This window comes from Colius striatus, chromosome 13 (assembly GCF_028858725.1).
Source record: "Colius striatus isolate bColStr4 chromosome 13, bColStr4.1.hap1, whole genome shotgun sequence".
Classification (NCBI taxonomy): domain Eukaryota; kingdom Metazoa; phylum Chordata; class Aves; order Coliiformes; family Coliidae; genus Colius; species Colius striatus.
Genome location: NC_084771.1, coordinates 5,429,727 through 5,447,484, shown reverse-complemented (window position 1 = coordinate 5,447,484; position 17,758 = coordinate 5,429,727). Strand labels below are relative to the sequence as shown.

Genomic DNA, 17,758 nt, shown 5'->3' with positions numbered 1-17,758 from the left:
AGAGGTCAGTTATCTTGAAAGCAAAGCCCTTCCTGCTACATGGTCACAGAGAGGAAAGCCTTGGTGATGTGAGGAGGAGCAGCTGAGCCCACCCAGCCCTTCTTCCATCTTACAAACGTTAAGCCATGGACAAAACTGCTTCTGGAGATTGGCACACTGCCATGGAACCTGGCCTTGCTAGGCTGGAAATGTAAAATTACTCTGGAAATACTGTGTTTGAAGTACAAAAGTAAGAGTCCACTGGTTGTAGGACTGACTAACAAATAGGACTCACATTAAGTTCGACTCCGATACGGCTTCTCTAATTACTAACCCTTGATTTCCTCTTTCCCCAAGGTATTCGCACGGGAAAGTATTTGTCAAAACTCTGCCAGTATTCCCTTTCCCGGGGAGCCCTTGCGGTCAGTGCCTGGAGACTCCGGGAAGGCAAAACGCGGCCGAGGACTGCGGGCGCTGCCGCTCGGCCTGTAGCCACCCGCACCGGCCCGGCCGCTCCCCGCACCGGCCCGGCCGCTCCCCGCACCGGCCCAGCTGCTCCCCACTGCCCCGCACCGGCCCGGCCGCCCCCTGCACGGGCCCGGCCGCTCCCCGCTGCCCCGCACCGGCCCTGCCCGGCGCGGCGGCCTCCTCCCGCACGGGCTGCTGCGCGGCGCCACAGCGCCCTGCTGTGGAGTCGCGGGGGAACGGCGGCCTCCGGGTGACGGAGCCGGTTGGGGCGGGGAGGGTTAGAGCCGGGGCAGGGCCCGGCCCGCCCCCGCCGCTCGCGGAGATGGCGGCGGCCGTCTCTGCCACTTTGCTCTGCCTCTGCTTGCTGGAGCTGCTCCGCCATGGCTCCACGCGGGCGGCGGTGGGGCCCAGAGGTGCGGTGGGTCCCGGGCGGGTTCGTTCTGCCGGGCAGCGGGAGGGCCGCAGCCCCGCGTCTGTGGGGAAGCGGTCGGGCCGGGCCTGCCCGTGGGCCCTGGGCGCGGCTCGGCTCGGCTCACACCGGCCTTGGTGCGAAGCAGGGTTTGCTGCGGGAAAAGTCGCTGGCTTTGAACGCCCGCAGCAGTGTGGGGACTCTGAACCGCATTTGAGTTGGTTTCCTTAGGAGGGTGTTTGAGGAAAAAATAGTAATTAATTGATCTGTTTGGAGCAGAGTTATATAGCATAACACTCTCTGAGGTGTCCCTTTGTCCAAACACCCCCCTGAAAGCTTCTAGGCTGTAGAATGGAAAAACTATAAAATGCCTCTCTTTCCCATCACCTTTCTGTAGCCCACTGAAGGCAGCTGAGGAGAGCAGTATGAGAGGAAGCAATGAAATCAGAAGGGAAGCAGAAATCACTACTATTCTGTCTAGAGCACATGTATTCCTACATGTTGAAGGAATTAATCCTAGTATTCACACTTCCTTGCAAAGATACAACTGTTCTTGTCAATTTCATATATATTTTTAAGTATACTTAAGAGTTAAAAACTTGTAAAGAAATTTACACAAAGTAGTCTGTGCTTACAGGAGCTGAAGGTAATATATTCTGAATTCTGTCTCTTCACAGATGGCATGAATATCCTCTTCATAGTTGTGGACGATTTGCGTCCTGTTTTGGGCTGTTACGGAGATAAACTTGTGAAATCTCCAAACATCGATCAGCTTGCATCTCAAAGTGTTGTGTTCAGCAATGCATATGCACAGGTGAGATAAATAACTTCAGAAAGTTTGCTCTGTGCAAAGTAATTACTGTTTTTATCCCAGTAGGTGTTAGAAGACTGTCAGAAAAAGCAAGTATTTATTAACCTTAAGCATTTCCAGTAGAAAATAAGTGATTGGACTGAACTATACTATGTGAACTGTATGAACCTGTCTTACTAAGGGGAAAAAATGAAAACGGGGCATTTTGAATATTTTTGTAGCCTTTGGAGGAGTTTAATGCCACTGTTAGCAAGAAAGTGCTGCTTAAAAATGCTGTTTTACTAAATTAGAATTCTTCATTTTTCTGTTTATAAGAATACTATGCTTTTCTTATTTTGTTTCTTTTGAGCAAATCTGTAGATTTCTATGAAGGGGCAGCTGGTGTGGTAAGCATCACTCTTCAATACAGGACTCGAAATCACACTAGTTGCTCATTTCTAAGGTATTTTGCATTGGATACCTACATTCCCAAGGTTTTTTTCTGCTGAGAAATTAGAAATTTGAATCTAACTCTGGTTAGGGATCAGGACTCTTGGCTCCTGCCAATCCGAAACAGAATTGGTGAGGCCTTTGAACAGTAACCTGGGGTTTCTGTATGTTTGTCCTTTTCATTATTCTTAAGGCAGTCCTGATCAACTAGATGTTGGCTTCTGTCAGTATAGTCCAGCTGCTTAATTCTGTGTGAGTTTGAGCTATTAGATTTCAAAAGCACTGTCTTCAATGCAGCCTGACCACTAGTTGCAGAACCAAAGCTTTTTGTGCTTAGGAATTGATTATTTGGGGGAAAAATAGAAATAGATAAATGTACATCTTCCTGAAAGCTTACAATTAGGAAATGAGATTCGTAATAAGAATGGTGTTCATTGCAGTTTGGTTTGGTATGAAACACCTTCATTGCAGTTCCTGAGCCTTAAATGTTTTGTCCAGCTGCACCTAAATCAGTTGACATGCATGTTTTGCTTTTTGTTCCAAATCGATGCTCTTTGATGTCCCTCCTCAGCAAGCTGTGTGTGCTCCCAGTAGAGTGTCTTTCCTTACTGGACGCAGACCTGATAGTACCCGACTGTACGACTTCTACTCCTACTGGAGAGTACACGCAGGAAACTACTCCACAATGCCCCAGTATTTCAAGGAGAATGGCTACGTGACCCTGTCTGTGGGGAAAGTTTTTCATCCTGGTATGATTTGAATTGTCATCTTTTTAATATACACGTGCTTAACATGTATTTTCTCACAGGCTTTGCTTGTTCATGTCAACTGTGTGATTCTTGTCTGTACTGACAACCTAAGTCATAATCCTGAGACAGATCATACAGTGACTGAAGGTTGTCTTTTAAATCTTCGTTTGGAATCTTAAGGTGTTGGAGATTAATATACTAGGTGACTCTTATCTAATGAATATTTTCACATCTTGTCTAGGGATTATGGGAATAAATGTCTAACATTCTAAAAATGTCTAGGGGTTAGGTAGCTGCTGAAGATGAAATGACAGAGCAGCCTCATCATTTTAGTTCTGCATGTACACGTTTCATGTTTTGTAATACGTTGTCTGTCTTGATCAGGAAATATAGGATGTATGGCACATACTACCATACTACAGAAATTCACGGGTTAAAAACCAGTAACATTACTAGGATGAAAAATACTGTAATACTGATCCTCTTTTTGATGGTTCTTTACCCCAGAACTAAACTTTTGTGGATATATGAACTTTTGGTTAATGGTAAAGCTAAATAAGGATGTATGTAAAGGCTATTTTTAATCCTTTCTTTTTTGGTGGCTTTTTTTGTCGCTGTTCCCTGAAGTAAAGTTCTTGAGGAGGCTTGAGTACCTCTCACCAGTAAAAGGTGCATTTCAGGACAAAGTTTCTGTTTTAACCAAGAAATAAAAGTCAAAAAGCTTTTCTTTTTCACAGTTGTCAAAGATCATTTGAAATGTTTCTTTTAGTGTGTTTTTAAAAAACAACTGAAAACCAGTTAAACTTGTGTTTGAGCTCTCTCTGTTTCAATGAGCTGTTAGAGCATTTCTAATGTGCTTACCCTTTTCAGGGGTTTCATCCAACTACAGTGATGACTATCCATACAGTTGGTCCATTCCACCCTTTCATCCTTCAACTGAAAAGTATGAAAATGATAAGGTAAGGGTGACTTTTGTGACCCTAACAGAGAAGGGTTTTCAGGGTATAACCAAGTTCTTTGTCTGAAGCACAGGCCATACTCTGTGGATTTCGAGACTGCAACCTTGTACAGAGAAACCAGCTGGTTTGATATTCTGTTGTTGCTCTTCCAAAGGAAGGTGTGTCTCTTCAGTTGTGTGTCATGTTAATCCATGTGCCTATCCTGCAGCTATTTTAAGTATTTCTAAATTAGTATTTGGAAATCGAAGTTACTGAGATACAAAAATGCAAGAAAGAGTGATGTTAATTTGTGTCTAGGTCATGAATTCCTTTATCTGAAAAGTGCAGTTGACAACTTCTAAGCTGATCTTGCTCTGCAGAGTAAATGGCAAAACATTGTCAACAAGCTTGATGAACTTCATTTAATAAAGAGGTCAGAGCTGAACAGGTGGAGATCTTTTAAGTAATCTGAAACTTTATTCAGCTGATTCAGTTTCCTAGAATGTTTGTTTCTCCTGGCCCAAATGAATGTGTTTTACTTTTTATGCAAACATTGTGATAGCGTCGTGTCCTGATGTCTATACACTGCAGAACTGGGAGGCTACATGCAGCCTTGGTGATGCTTTGTTCTTGCATATACTGCTGCAATAGACTGGTTATAACAATAGCAGTATTTGCATCCATGACAGTTTTCTTCATTTAGCAACTCTCTCCCAAACACCCTGCTGGGGTACCTTTTCCTGGAAACCATTTAGTCTAATTTATTTTTCATCACTGATTATACATCAGCCACTTCTGGCATTTGCTCAGAAACTTAAGTCAGTAGCTTCCAGGAAGCTTTCTATGAGCTCTTGGGATCAGAAGGAGTAAAAATGCATGAATATAGTGTAACCAAATTCTGCTGCCTTGCCAGCGGTTCAGAGATTCCCTTAATCATAGTAGCTGTGTGTTTTCCCATATGACTACATTTAATCTTCTGCCCAGCTTTAAAGAGGATTCTGTGTTTCCATAGATAAGGAAGTTGCATTCTTCAACTCCTGAAGCTGTTTGCTCAGTTGTTAGTGTGCTTGGCATTTTTGCTGTTCATAGAAATTGTGAAATTTCATTTAGTATCCAATCTGCAGTCTCTTGTTGAGAAACAAATTGGTGTGTAAGGTAGAGAACAGAGGATTTTTGCTTTGCTTCTGCAGGAGTTCAGTTACATAACTAATTTTTTATTTTGTTTTAAAGACTTGTAGGGGAAAAGACGGAAAACTTTATGCTAACTTGTTGTGCCCAGTGAATGTGACAGAAATGCCCAGTGGTACTCTGCCTGACATTCAGAGCACTGAAGAGGCCATACGCTTACTGAACGTGATGAAATCCAAGAAGCAAAAATTCTTCCTGGCTGTCGGTTACCACAAACCACATATCCCACTGAGGTACCCACAGGTGAGGAAAGTGGGGCACACGGGGAGAGGAAGTTAGACAAGCATTGCTTTTGCTTTCAAAGCTGTTTCCACAAATGCTTTCTTGCTGTTTCTGGAATACAAGCTGAAAACCAGCCTTGATTTGGTGCAATTTTAGCAGTTGCCTGTGTTGCGTTTCAGGGTGTTTAGTGAGATTGAGTTGTGAACACTCAGCCAAAAGCCAGGCTTCTGCCACCATAATAGTGACTGCTACTGCGTAGAGATAGTGTTCAGCTTGGAGTGTGATGTACTGAGGCCTTTTCAGATCTTGTACTGCATTCCGTGTTTGAGTTGGTGGCAAAACTCCTGCTTGTTTCAGAAGAAGTTGTGCAGGACCTTCTTTTTCAGTGTTGCTTTGAGATGCAGGAGGCTGTTCTTAGGTCCTTACTAGCTCAGTATTTTTTGGGAATTGGTTGGTTGTAGTATTGCTAGCTTTTGTGCTCTGGGGGAGGGGGAGTGAAGCCTTGTAAAGGGTCATGCAAGGGGAAAAGGTTGCTGCTTTACAACACAAAGATTCCAATAGACCTTGGAGATGAGGGTGGTCTTTATGTGTGTTTGTTTGTAAAGGAATTTCTCAAGTTGTATCCCTTGGAAAACATCACATTAGCCCCAGATCCTTGGGTGCCTGAGAAACTGCCTTCTGTGGCTTACAACCCCTGGACGGATATCAGACAGAGAGATGATGTGGAAGCCTTGAATGTTAGTTTTCCTTATGGGCCACTTCCAGATGACTTCCAGGTAAGCTGTCGGTACGATACTACCTTAACTTCTTCAAATGCAAGGGAGCAGTGGGCTGCTCTTAGATGTTCCCAGGTATTGAGGTGTTCCCAACTGTCAGTTTGCAAAGGCTATGAATTCCCTGCCTTATGTACTGTCACCTCTAGCTTTGTAGGCAAACCTTCACTGTAACTGCAGTGAGGCAAGTGTGGATGGGGAGGAAGCAATCAGCTTCAACTGGTGATAGCAGTACATGCTCCTTATCTGTGTATAATAAAATGTATGTAGCAACTACCAATGTTGTGTTTGTTTTTATCTGTATCTGTTTGTGTCTCAAGCCACCACTTGGTGCATCTTCTTTTGCAAGGTTTTCCTTGACTTTACAGTGTATGTGACAAAATAAGGTTCACTGGCTGGACCTTGACAGAGGCAGAACTGGTTGGTTTGCAACATCTTGCTTGAGGGAACTCCTGGGAAATAGATAGCGTTTTCTAACTACTCCTCCATTCACCTTTTCTGGGACATTAATCAGGCTACAGACAATTAAAAAATAAAGCTGTAGAATTAAAATCTTTTAGTTCCTTTACTTACACAGCCACCTACCAGTTCTCCTCTGTGTGTGTCTAGGGGAAAGCAAACTTTTTTTTCCTCTCTCTCCTGTTTTCTTGCAGCGGCAGATTCGTCAGAGCTATTATGCAGCAGTTTCATACTTGGATATGCAAGTTGGTCTGCTCTTGAATGCTTTGGATGATATAGGACTCTCAAATAGCACAATAGTAGTTTTTACTGCTGATCATGGTAAGGATTTCAGTTTCTCTCCAGCTTGGTGTTAATAACTTCATTGTGCAACTCGGTGCTGGCATATTAATCAAGTGTGCGTTCACGTAATGTACAGCAGAGCTGTTTTTCCACCAACAGGATTTGATAGCTGGTGTGCAATAAGTACATACACAGAGTTGAGATCCCTTTATATCATATTTGTGCAAAGATGGGTGCAAGGTGGTAATTCCACACAGCCAGCAGACAAAAGAATGTTCACATATTTAACCTGTCACTTGATTAGCAAAATCCTGCCTAAGTTTACACTCATTGGTTAGTAATTACCAGTCCTTCCACTACTGGTTAGTTATATTTAAATTAGCCTTGCCTCCTGTGTAAGGTAACACACATGCTCCTTCCAAATGTGGGGAGGCAGGTCTTTCTGGTCTTGAATTGGTGTTTGCAATCTCTTCCTGCCACCTTCGCAGTTACCAGAGGTCCTTGCTGACTTTGTGCTAATTCCACAGCCAGCCAGCCTTTGGGCCTTCCGAGGCAGGAGGTTCCCTCCCTGTCAGCCTCTGGCCCCTCTTCAGGGGTACAGAGTAATCAGGTTTGCACAATGAAGCTGTTGATTGATGGTCATCCAAACCTCAACAGTGTTACTGTAGCCTAGGCATAAACTCCTCCTTCTAACTGCCGCAGCTGTTTCCCAAGAGACTTGTCTCCTTGTCCTGAAAGGGAAATTCCGTTCTGTGCAGTACTTCCCTGTGATCAGAGTTGCTATGGTCAGACTGACTCCATGGGCAGGGAGACCAAGAAAGAAGCAGGTGGGTAATGAGGCCTGAGGGCCAGAGTTGGTTTGCAGGAGAGCTGGACGCCTGTGTGGATGTGCGCCTGTTGAGTGGCCATCGGTCTGATCCCGTGGTAGCCAAAGCTCCAAAGGCATCAGCAGCCAGTGTGAGAGCACATGGGGGTGCCTCGAGTCGAAGAGGCCAGCGGACGTGTGTGCCTAAAGGATTCCTCTTGTGCAGCCCTATCCCCTGCGCTGGGCGGGCAGGGGCCCCTGGGCAGTGCTGGTGGCCCCGCAGTGGCCCGAGCAGGTCCCGGGCACGGCCCCGCGCCTGTGGCGGGAGGGAAGCGGCGGTGCGGTGTGCGGGCGGTAGGGGGCGCTGTGCACTGTCCACCCGGGGACTGGCCGAGGGGAGAGGCCGCGCGCCCCGGGGTGGGAATCGCGGGTTCGAGCCCCGGGGCCGCAGATCCAGCCAGCGTTTGCACAGAGGCCCGAGGCTCTGCGTTTCTCCCACTCCGAGGCCATCGAGGGCACTCTCAGTCATTTGGAAGGTGACACCGAGTTGAGTAGGAGTGTTCATCTGATGGCAGGAAGGCTCTGCAAATAGATCTGAACAGACAGGAGTGATGGGCTGAGGCCAATTGTATGAGATTTAAAGTGATCAAGTGCCAGGTCCTGTACCTGGGCCACAATAGCCCCAGGCAATGCTACAGGCCTGGGGCAGAGTGGCTGAAAAGCTCTCTGGGGGGAAAAGGAGCAGGGGATATTGGCCACCATCCAGCTGAGTGTGATCTGGCAGTGTGCCCAGGTGGCCAAGAAGGCCAGTGGAATCCTGACTTGTATCAGAAATAGAATGGCCAGCAAGACTAGGCAGCAGATTGTCCCCTTGTATATGAAGTACACTACAGCTACTATACTTGTATATAGTATAGTACACTATACAGCTACTATATCTGGCTAGTCTGTCTAAATGGACTGACAACAGGCGTCTGTGGCAGCACAGTTCTGCTCCCCTGCAGACACCTGTCTTTATCAGATTGGGGGTTTTGCTAGTGAGTGATGAGATGACCTGCCCAAATGCTGGGCTGAGCCTGCTATATTCCTACTTCCTACCCAAGTGGTAACTCTTGCTGGAAATCGTGCTGCGAAAGGATAGCAACCACTCCTCCCCCCTAGCAATTTGCAGAGAACCGTCTGGTACAGTGGGTGACAGGCTTTCTCATTAGCCACTGAAGTGTGTTTTCTTGCACTTGTCATTGCTGCTTGCTGAGTATCTAAACTGATAGCATTATGACTCTCCCCTCATAATTGAGGTCTTACACACTCTGTCTGAATCCTGGTGATAAAAAAGAATGAATCATGGGACAAATACCTCACGCATTTAATGTTTGTTTCAATACTCTAATATTCATTAAAATAACTACCCCCATGATCCCTTTAATTGGCAGATGGCTTAGCTGACTTAAACAAGTTAGAACATGACTTACTTGAATTAATTTGAACTCACATATGTAGTCAATTTGGGTTGACTTCTGTGAGTGTGTGTGTATAAACAAGCCTTTATGAGTTGTAGAGCAGTGGGATTAATACTTCTGGTACTAGTGACTAGATGTTCATTCTGACTTGCTACTTTGACTTGGACTTTCCATTGTAAACTGAATTCCTCTTTTTCTTGCTGTGGTTAACTGTGAACAGTTGGTGTTTCCAGAACCATGGCTAGCAAAGTGATCCAAAAAAATCCTGTGTTAACATAGCTGTCATAGAGCTCCTTTGTCTTTCCCCAAAGTGAAGCTGGCAATAAGTCTGCCTGGAAGGAAGTCATGTTGGCAGCTCTTCCGAGAGAAAGAGGAGAGCTAAAGAGTTTTGATCTCTATTGCTTCCTCAGGGTTAACATCCTGATATGGCAGTCTGGCATAGATAGCAGCCTTGGCTCCCAGGGATGTTCAGTTACAGTGTTAACAGGAGTATTGGAGAGCTGGCAGCTGCCCAAAACTTAAATGAGTGCTTTGTGGAATTGATCTGGAGACTCTTGCAAGTGCTGTGACACGCCCCAGTTCCTCTTTTCTGCTGTTTCAATACTGATTTCCTAATTCTAATCTAGAGTAGAGGGAATAAGGAAAGATATAATTATTTCCTTAATAAAGGACTATCAAGTTGCAAGATTTAGGTGGCTGTTGAAATAGCTTTCACACTAGAAAAAATGTCTTGTTATATTTAAATACAGATTGTTATTTGCCTTTTAATATAACCTTGGTAATAGACTAGTGACCTCAACAGCCAGAGTCAATTTATAGTGAAGAAGAAATGACTACTAAATTACAGCTCAGTATCTGCTCTGAATTGTATTCTTTGTCATTTAGGATGGTCCCTGGGAGAACATGGTGAATGGGCAAAATACAGCAATTTTGATGTTGCTACTCGTGTGCCGCTGATGTTTTATGTACCAGGAGTGACAACTTCCTCTGTTGGTCAAGGAGACAGAGTCTTCCCCTATCTTGACCCTTTTAACCATATTTCAGGCTTGGTACCTCAAGGTAAATGTCCAGCATTTATTTTTTTGTTTGCAGTGGATATGTGTAAAGGAGAAGTGGTGTAATGGTACGTTGCCTACAGGCGGCTTGAGTCAGTGTCATTGCCTGTGCTGCTTGTACTGATGAGAAACAGAATGATGAATGGAATCCTTGTACACAAACTTTTGCTTTGGTCTGCTGTAGTGGAAACAGCAAGATGTCTGTGTTAATGCAACAGAGGGTTTATTTGTGTGATGTGGTTGCCTGAAAGGGTACTTGACCTACCTTTTGTAGTGGGACTGCTGCCTTTCCAGCAGTGATCCACAAATGTTCTCTGTGTAGTATCTGAACTTAAGAACGGCATAGGAAACTCCTTTGCTGTAGGCACTCTCATGTTAAACTATTGACAGTGGAATTTGCTTTATCTTTCTGAAGAGTTCTTTTTCAAAGTAATGAATGTTATTGGCACAGAGGCTGCACATTTGAGAAACATAAGTGCAAATTTTTCTTACGAAAAATACATCATAAAGGCATAGATGAATATCTTCAGAGGTAACTGCCACACCTTAATTGCCTTGGTTTTGTTACCCCACAAGTCCAGTACAGAGCACTTTCAATAAAACACCATCTTAATTATCAGAATAAGTTTCTAAAGTGTTCTACCAGTGTCTGTCAAACTGTCACATTCCATAACTTGTGTCTTGACAATTCTAGGGCGAAGCAAAAAAGTAGTCGAGCTTGTGTCTCTGTTTTCAACCCTTGCTGAACTTGCTGGCCTGCAACTTCCTCCTGCGTGCCCAGAGACTTCGTTTCATGTTGCACTGTGCACTGAGGGGGTGAGCATTGTCCGCTACTTTAATGCCTCTGAAGAGAAAGATGAGTGTGATGAGCCTTACAGGTGTTTTGATGAAGAACCTGTTGCTTTCAGCCAATATCCCCGGCCTGCAGACACTCCTCAGTGGAACTCTGACAAGCCGAAGCTGAAAGACATCAGAATCATGGGCTATTCCATGCGTACAAGTGACTACAGGTACACTGTATGGGTTCAGTTCAATCCGAACAACTTCAGTGCTAACTTTGAGGATATCCACGCAGGAGAGTTGTACATGGTGAAGACTGATCCAAACCAGGATTGGAACATCTATAACAGTACTTCACATGGTCATTTCTTGAAAAAAATTCTCTGCTTCCTGAAGCACTGAGGTTCAGGAGCATCTCTGAGTGTGTTCTTGTAACCGAAGCAGCACTTCCTTCTTTGTATAAAACCTTTCTGTTGTACAGAAAACGCTTGGTTTGAATTAAAATCCTGTTTGTATCATGTCTTGTATCAAAACACAAACTACTGCCTTTGTCTGTTACAGCCTTTATTGCACTGAAGTAGTCAGAGGGAACTTCTGCAGTTATGTTTTCAAACACAAGCTGTACACTTCTGAAGAGGCCACACAGGCTATGCAGACCCATGCTGTGCATCGTCTCTGTTCTGTAGTGACTGAAGAATTAAAATTCATTATCTATGTGGAAACTGCTGGTGTGAAAGGTAGAAAAAGATAAACTACTGTGTTTGAAAGGCTGTGCAGAGATTGTGTGACAGTGAAGAGCTCCTGTACACTTTGCCTGAGAGACTTGGAGCTGGAGTGGCCAGGGAGATGCTTGATAATGGGGAAGGACTGAGGTGTCTGTTGTCATCAGCCTTACCTCTGACTAGAGCTAAAAGAGAAAAATGTGCTTCTTTCAAACTGTAATTATTTTAAGCAAAAGCTTTAATTTGGAGAGTCATGCTCCTTATCCTACAGGAAGGGATGGGAAATTTTAATGAATATGTGTGAAATGAGTGCTTTCATCACTGAAACACTAAATAAGACTGAGAGGTTAAGGTAACACCAGTATGCTCATCTGTGGGTTTTCTTGAAGACTGATCCAATGAGGCCCCCCAGGTGAAGAGAGATGGAAACCTTTAGGTGTTGGAGCTTGCTGGTTGCTGTCATTGCTGAACTGTTCAGTGCACTTGAGGGCTGTCATGTTCAGTGACAGAAACTTGGATGTTTGTGTTTTTAGGTGCTAAGTGGGGCTTGGCAGCTTTCATTTTGAACTGGGATAACTAAAAACCTCCCATTTAGTTTCAAGATTTTAGTATGGCTTTTAACAACACAGGATGTGGAGCATTAGTCATCCCAAGCTGTGCTGGGAAGTGAATTTCCATATGGCCAAATGCATGAAGGTGAATATTTGTTAGCTTGTATCTGAGAAAAATGTTTTTGCCAAGTATTTTATTTCAGTGATAGCTGTACCTTATGCTTACAGCCACTAGGTACACTGTGCTCGAGTGTGATGGCAGTATTGTATGTTGTGTCCTATGAGCCTGCTGGATTTCTGCAATTCCATCTTGGAAGGTGGAGGCTCTCAGAATTTGTGCCATAACAAGTAAGAGCTTGTTCAGACAGTGCTAACTCCAGCTGCCTTGCTCAATGAACTGCTCCCATTTCTGCAAAAAGAAAAAGCCAGCCATTACTTGTCTTTCTCAGATAAATTGACTTTAATATCCTAGAGAAGCCACAGACATAACTTTTTTCATAAAATCCATGTGACAGTCTTATTCCTAATTAATGTAGAGATACCCACCATGAATCTGATTCTCTGTTAGAAGACAGTGGTTATTTAGTGCCTTAAACTCAATTAGAAGAATATATTTCTTATGAACTTGTCATTTGTTTTACTCAGCACAAGATGCTGTGTGTTCTGCAGCATTATTATTCCTGATGAAAACATATTTTTTCCCTCACTTATGCATGTAGGCTTAGATCCTCAACTGGTGTGAAATACTGCAGTTACATGTGGCAGATTCAGTGTAGCTGTACCAATTTCACACTGGTTGAAGGTGTGTTTTATTGAGGCAGAGATTTGGAGTCTGCAGCTAGAGCTAATTATATCTCTGAAACACTTTCCTTCAAAGGAAAATCAAATATTGGGAAAGTTATTTGGGGGAAAGTATTGAAGTATTGGGGATTAATCTAAATCTCTGGTATGCCAGGCCAATAATTCAGTGTACATTTAAAATTGATGTGGCAAGTGGCTGTTGTCTTAGATTTGACTGCCCGAGCTTTGTGTTTTGTTCTCCTGATAAAACACCTGAAAAAAAAACCTAAACAAACACCTTTTTGGAGGACCTAAAATTATAGCATGAAGATAAATTATTTAGGTATTTATTTGCATGAGAACATTCTTGTATATACCCTTCCCTAAGCCTCCCATCACTTCAGGCAACTGAATTCCTCAAGTGGAGACAAAAGTTCTGGTGCTAAGTGATGAGTATTTTTTTCCTCAAGTCATTCTCTTTATATTGGAAAGGAAAAGCTGTCCTTGACCTTTCTTAATCAAAATCCAGTAATCTTTTGGGGAGGCATGAAACAGAATTGTCCCTGACAGCCAGTATGTCAAGGCTGGTATCCATGTGTTCAGGGCAAGGACATTCTTGAATAATTGTGCAAGTCACTGAGCAGGACTGCTGTCCACCCAGCCAGCCCTTTCCTTCTGCCTACTGCTGAGCTGGGGCAGAAGAGTTTTGAGGATGAGGCATAGTAGGAGGGAAAAAAAGTGATTTAGATTTATTAGGGAAGTGGTTAAGCAAAATGGAAAACCAGTGGAGATAAAGGCAGAAGGCACCATTTTATCAAACCAACCAAAATGCTGCTTCTCCTGAACAGCCTGAGCTTGGGGCTTTGCTAGGCTGAGCAGCCTCCTCTAAGGAACAAAAGAGCTCAGCAGCAGCAATAAAAGTAAAGTGCTCTTGTGAACAGTGCACTCTCCAGAGGGAAGAGGATGCAAGCCAAGCATCGGGAAATAAATGAGATGCCAGTGCTGACCCGATTTCTCAGGATGGCACCAGAACAGCTGGAAGAACAGCATGGTGCTGCATCAGCAGGATTTGTTACCTGGGGTACATGTATGGAGAGATTCCGCCGCGGACCCCAGAGTAGCCGTCGTGAGCACTTGGCACAGAGCAGAGTCAATAAACAGCCCTGTGTTAATAAGCTAATGTACAGGAGTGATTAAGCAATGGAATTAAAATTTTGGTCCCTAACCAGCTGTACATCAGTCCATCATAACTCATGACATTGTTTCTAGTTGTACAATGTCCTAAAAGCAAGGTAATGAATATGCTACGTATTAAGCAGAAGCAAGTAGGCGTCTGTAAAAAATGGAGGTGGTGGTGTGTCTGGGTGCACTTTGTAACACTGTACTTGAATGTTTCCTTTGCAAACAGCACACTGTAAAGATCTGGGTCTAATTTCAGGCCTGCTGTGCACACTGGAGCATATGGAAATGCTGTAGCTACGTACTGTGCTGTGCAGCAGCTTGCAGTTCTCCCTTTGGCCTGTGCTCTCTGCTTGCTGGGGAAATGGGATACATTTTGAATTAATGACTGTCTGTGCACTTTGCAGATGTTTTGTGGGACAGGCAAAGGCAGCTGAGTGTCTCAGCTATTGGTCAGATGTTACCTAATTAATCACTGTTGCATGTTAATTATGGATTAGTGACTTGCTGCTGTGTTGTCTTGGTCAAGTGGAGTCTCCTGCTGCAATGAGTGTCCCACAGCATTAAGGATGTGATGTAGACATGATGCTTCTCTCAGGGATGTTTCTTAATTCCCAGGGCTAAGCTAGGCACCAGGATCAGCACTGGCAAAAGGGACAGAATGTCTTGTCAGCACCCAGCTTTTGCAGGGCACTATTCTCAGCTTGTGTTTCAGACCTTTGGGATAAAGAGAGGCTCAGGCTGTATGTGGGAAGTGCTTGGTGTTTGTAGCTGAGATCCTTCACTGAATGTGGAATGTTAATTTTTTTTCCCTTGAGTGGTTACTCACCATCCAAATGTGAAACGCTCCATAGAGAATGAAATTACCCTCTTGCTAACTAGATTTTCCAGCACTTTACAGTTTTCTAGGCTATAGACCCTCTTGCTCTTCAGATCAGAAACTCCCAGCCAAGTTAAGGTGACTCTGTGTCAAAACTTTTTATGCTTCTGTGTTTGACTTCTTGGATAATGAAATTATCTTCAGATCTGCATGGATGGGTCTCGACTCCAGGGTTCTTCCCTGCCTCCTTTTAAAGTCTGTGGGAGTGCTGCTTATGGAAGTAGGTACAGTACCAGTGTCAAGATCCATCATATGAGATAGCAAAAAGAGCCTTTTGCCCTTCATCTTTAACACTTGGCTTAATGGTGAGTAGTTGAAGAACATTTTTATCCAGCAGCATGTGAAGGCCCCAGCTATAATGAAACTTTGAGTAAGTGAGAGGAAATGGCAAAGTTTGTGATTTGTAGGTGCAGCTGGATTTGGAGAGAGGATAGTAGTAGTAGACTGAAGCATCAGAGAGGGAAGGAACAGGAAGACATTGAAATCAGATATGAAGTCATGATCTGAAAGTTAGGATCCACTAAGAAGAGAGAAAGAATGGAAGAGAAGGACTGGAAAGGGAAATATTTCCTATCTCTGGTTTTAGGCCCTGCAGGCACCTAGAGGTACTCTGATCTTCCTCTTTCTACTCTATTGCTGTGTTTTAGGTGCAAACCTTGCAAGCTTTGTACATGTTGTGATTGACTCCACATGTTCTTTGAATTTACCTGTGAAGCACTTTTGAAAATGTACCTCTGGACAGTGTGTGATTTTGCCCCAAGTACACTCAATTTGGCACTACCCATGCATTTAAAAGCCTTGCTGTTTTCTGTAGGTTCCAATGCCATAGTAGAATCAATGTCTGTAATTTCTAGTATGTTATACACTTGTGCTGAAGATTCCCAGTTTTTACTGGTAACTGAAGAGCAGTTACCTGTAGGTTACGTGTTCCTAATTGTTTGAAGGTGCTCAGTGTCCAACCTGCACCAAATGTTTATCAGATCTCTGGGCTGGATTCCTCCTTGTCAGCTCACTGAAGCCACTTGGTAGGGTGTATACAAATGGACCGAGAGTCTGGTCCTGCTTTGGGGCTGTGCTGGGCTACAAGTGTAGCTGTCGGTCTTATGAACAAAGTCTTGCTTATGCATCTTTTACAGAGATTACAGGAGCTGGTTGAGGATCATCTGACTGCAGCCTTTTTTTTGTCAGGAAAATATTTCATTAGCTCAAACTGTCTTATATAGCCACATTTGGTGACAGTTTTATTGAAGAGTTTTGCTTTGATAAGATCAGGGACCTTTGCTTCAATTTTATTTCAGTTTTTTATTATATTGCATAATTTGGACATAATATAAAGGGTATTACAACAAATGAGAATGCAATTACTTTGTGAAAATAATAAAGTCAAACCAAAAAATGTTGACCTGAGATGGAAAGCTTTCACCTTTGTCAGCATGCTGTGGCTCACTTCACAAGTGTCAGCTCAAGGTTTTAAACCAGATTGTTTGGTAATTTTTGTCCTGTGAGAAAACTTCAAAATACTGTCTACAAGAAAGCAATGGAAAAATCCCAACTCATGCAGCTTCTCATGGCATGAAAAATGCCAATTCTAATCTGGCTCCACTAACAATTATTCTCATTAGCCCAGTGTTGAAGCCTGGAGTTGGATTTAGGATGTTTCTGCTTGCAGTGAGATCTGTGCTGCAATGCTCTGTCTAAACTTACTAGGGGCAGTGAGGAAAGGTTACTGCTGTTTTACAGGTAAGGAATTACAGCCTAGAGAGGTGAAGTTTTTACTCCAGGGCAGACAAAACGTGTGAGCAGACATGGATCTAAAAGAACATTGATTCCCTATCTTGTGCTTTAACCCAAGGCTATTTCTGCGTTTCTGAAGCTTTCCAAATGTGGTCTACAGATGAACACAAAGCAGTCTGAGTCTAGAATGGAAGCCTGCTGTAAAGAGAAGGTGCCCAACTGGAGAAGGCTAGTGGTAGTTCTCTGAAAATTGGAGCAGAAGCTTTCTCCTCCACTTCCCCTCTTACCCTGGCACCACCAAGCTTTGCAGTACTGCCTTGCAGGCTCACGCCAATGCTGCTCTCAGAAGGGCCTTCCTCTTCCTCCTTCCTGAAAAGCCAGGAATCTTAGAATCATCTCGTTTGGAAGAGACATTTAAAATCAAGTCCAACCACTCACCTCCCACTGCCAAGCCCACCACTAACCCATGTCCTTCAGCACCTCAGCTCTGTGGCTTTGCAGTATCTCCAGGGATGGGGACTCCACCACCTCCCTGGGCAGCCTGGGACAGTGTGTAACAACTCACTCAGGGAAAAAAGGTTTTCCTAATCTCCAATCTAAACTTCCCTGGCACAAGTTGAGTCCATTTCCTCTTACCCTATCACTCATTATTTGGGAGAAGAGATTGACCTCCACTTCAAAACTACTTCAAAGGAGGTTATAGTAGAGAGTGATCATGTCTCTTCTCAGCCTCTTCCACCTCCAGCTCCCTCAGCTGCTTCCCATCAGGCTTGTGCTCCAGACCCTTCACCAGCCTTGTTGCCCATCTTTGGACATGCTCCTGCAGCTCAATGTCTTTCATGTAGTGAAGGGCCCAAACTGAGCACAGTATCCAAGCTGTGGCCTCACCAGCACTGAGTACAGAGGGACAGTCACTTCCCTGGTCTTGCTGCTGGTCACACTATTTCTGAGTGGCTCTGCAGGAAGTCCCTCAAAGCCAAAGAAATGCTTTCTGTGGCCACAGAGCTGCAGTGAATTTTAAACAGGACTTTTTTTTCCCCCAATGAATTGCCTAATAAAAGTGCAAGTATTAATCACATGTCTGGAAAAAGTTTGTTTTGATCTC

General features: G+C 43.9%; 1 protein-coding gene across 1 annotated transcript; it reads left to right on the top strand.

The window, feature by feature from the left end:
* The first annotated feature begins 740 nt into the window (after window positions 1–740).
* Window positions 741–16,319, top strand: IDS (iduronate 2-sulfatase). Its single transcript, XM_062006920.1, has 9 exons — window positions 741–860; window positions 1,534–1,670; window positions 2,668–2,845; window positions 3,716–3,804; window positions 5,014–5,214; window positions 5,799–5,969; window positions 6,620–6,746; window positions 9,858–10,031; window positions 10,722–16,319. The coding sequence occupies exons 1-9, from the start codon at window positions 770–772 to the stop codon at window positions 11,207–11,209; spliced, it is 1,656 nt and encodes a 551-aa protein (XP_061862904.1). The 5' UTR covers window positions 741–769; the 3' UTR covers window positions 11,210–16,319.
* The last annotated feature ends 1,439 nt before the right edge of the window (window positions 16,320–17,758 follow it).

What these genes read in the sequence shown, in the direction of transcription:
- IDS (XM_062006920.1), top strand. Translation starts at nt 770, where the DNA reads ATGGCGGCGGCCGTCTCTGCCACTTTGCTCTGCCTCTGCTTGCTGGAG. An exon ending in TCCCACTGAGGTACCCACAG is followed by an intron (nt 5,215 to 5,798) that starts GTGAGGAAAGTG and finishes TTGTTTGTAAAG; the next exon opens with GAATTTCTCAAGTTGTATCC. An exon ending in AGTTTTTACTGCTGATCATG is followed by an intron (nt 6,747 to 9,857) that starts GTAAGGATTTCA and finishes TTTGTCATTTAG; the next exon opens with GATGGTCCCTGGGAGAACAT.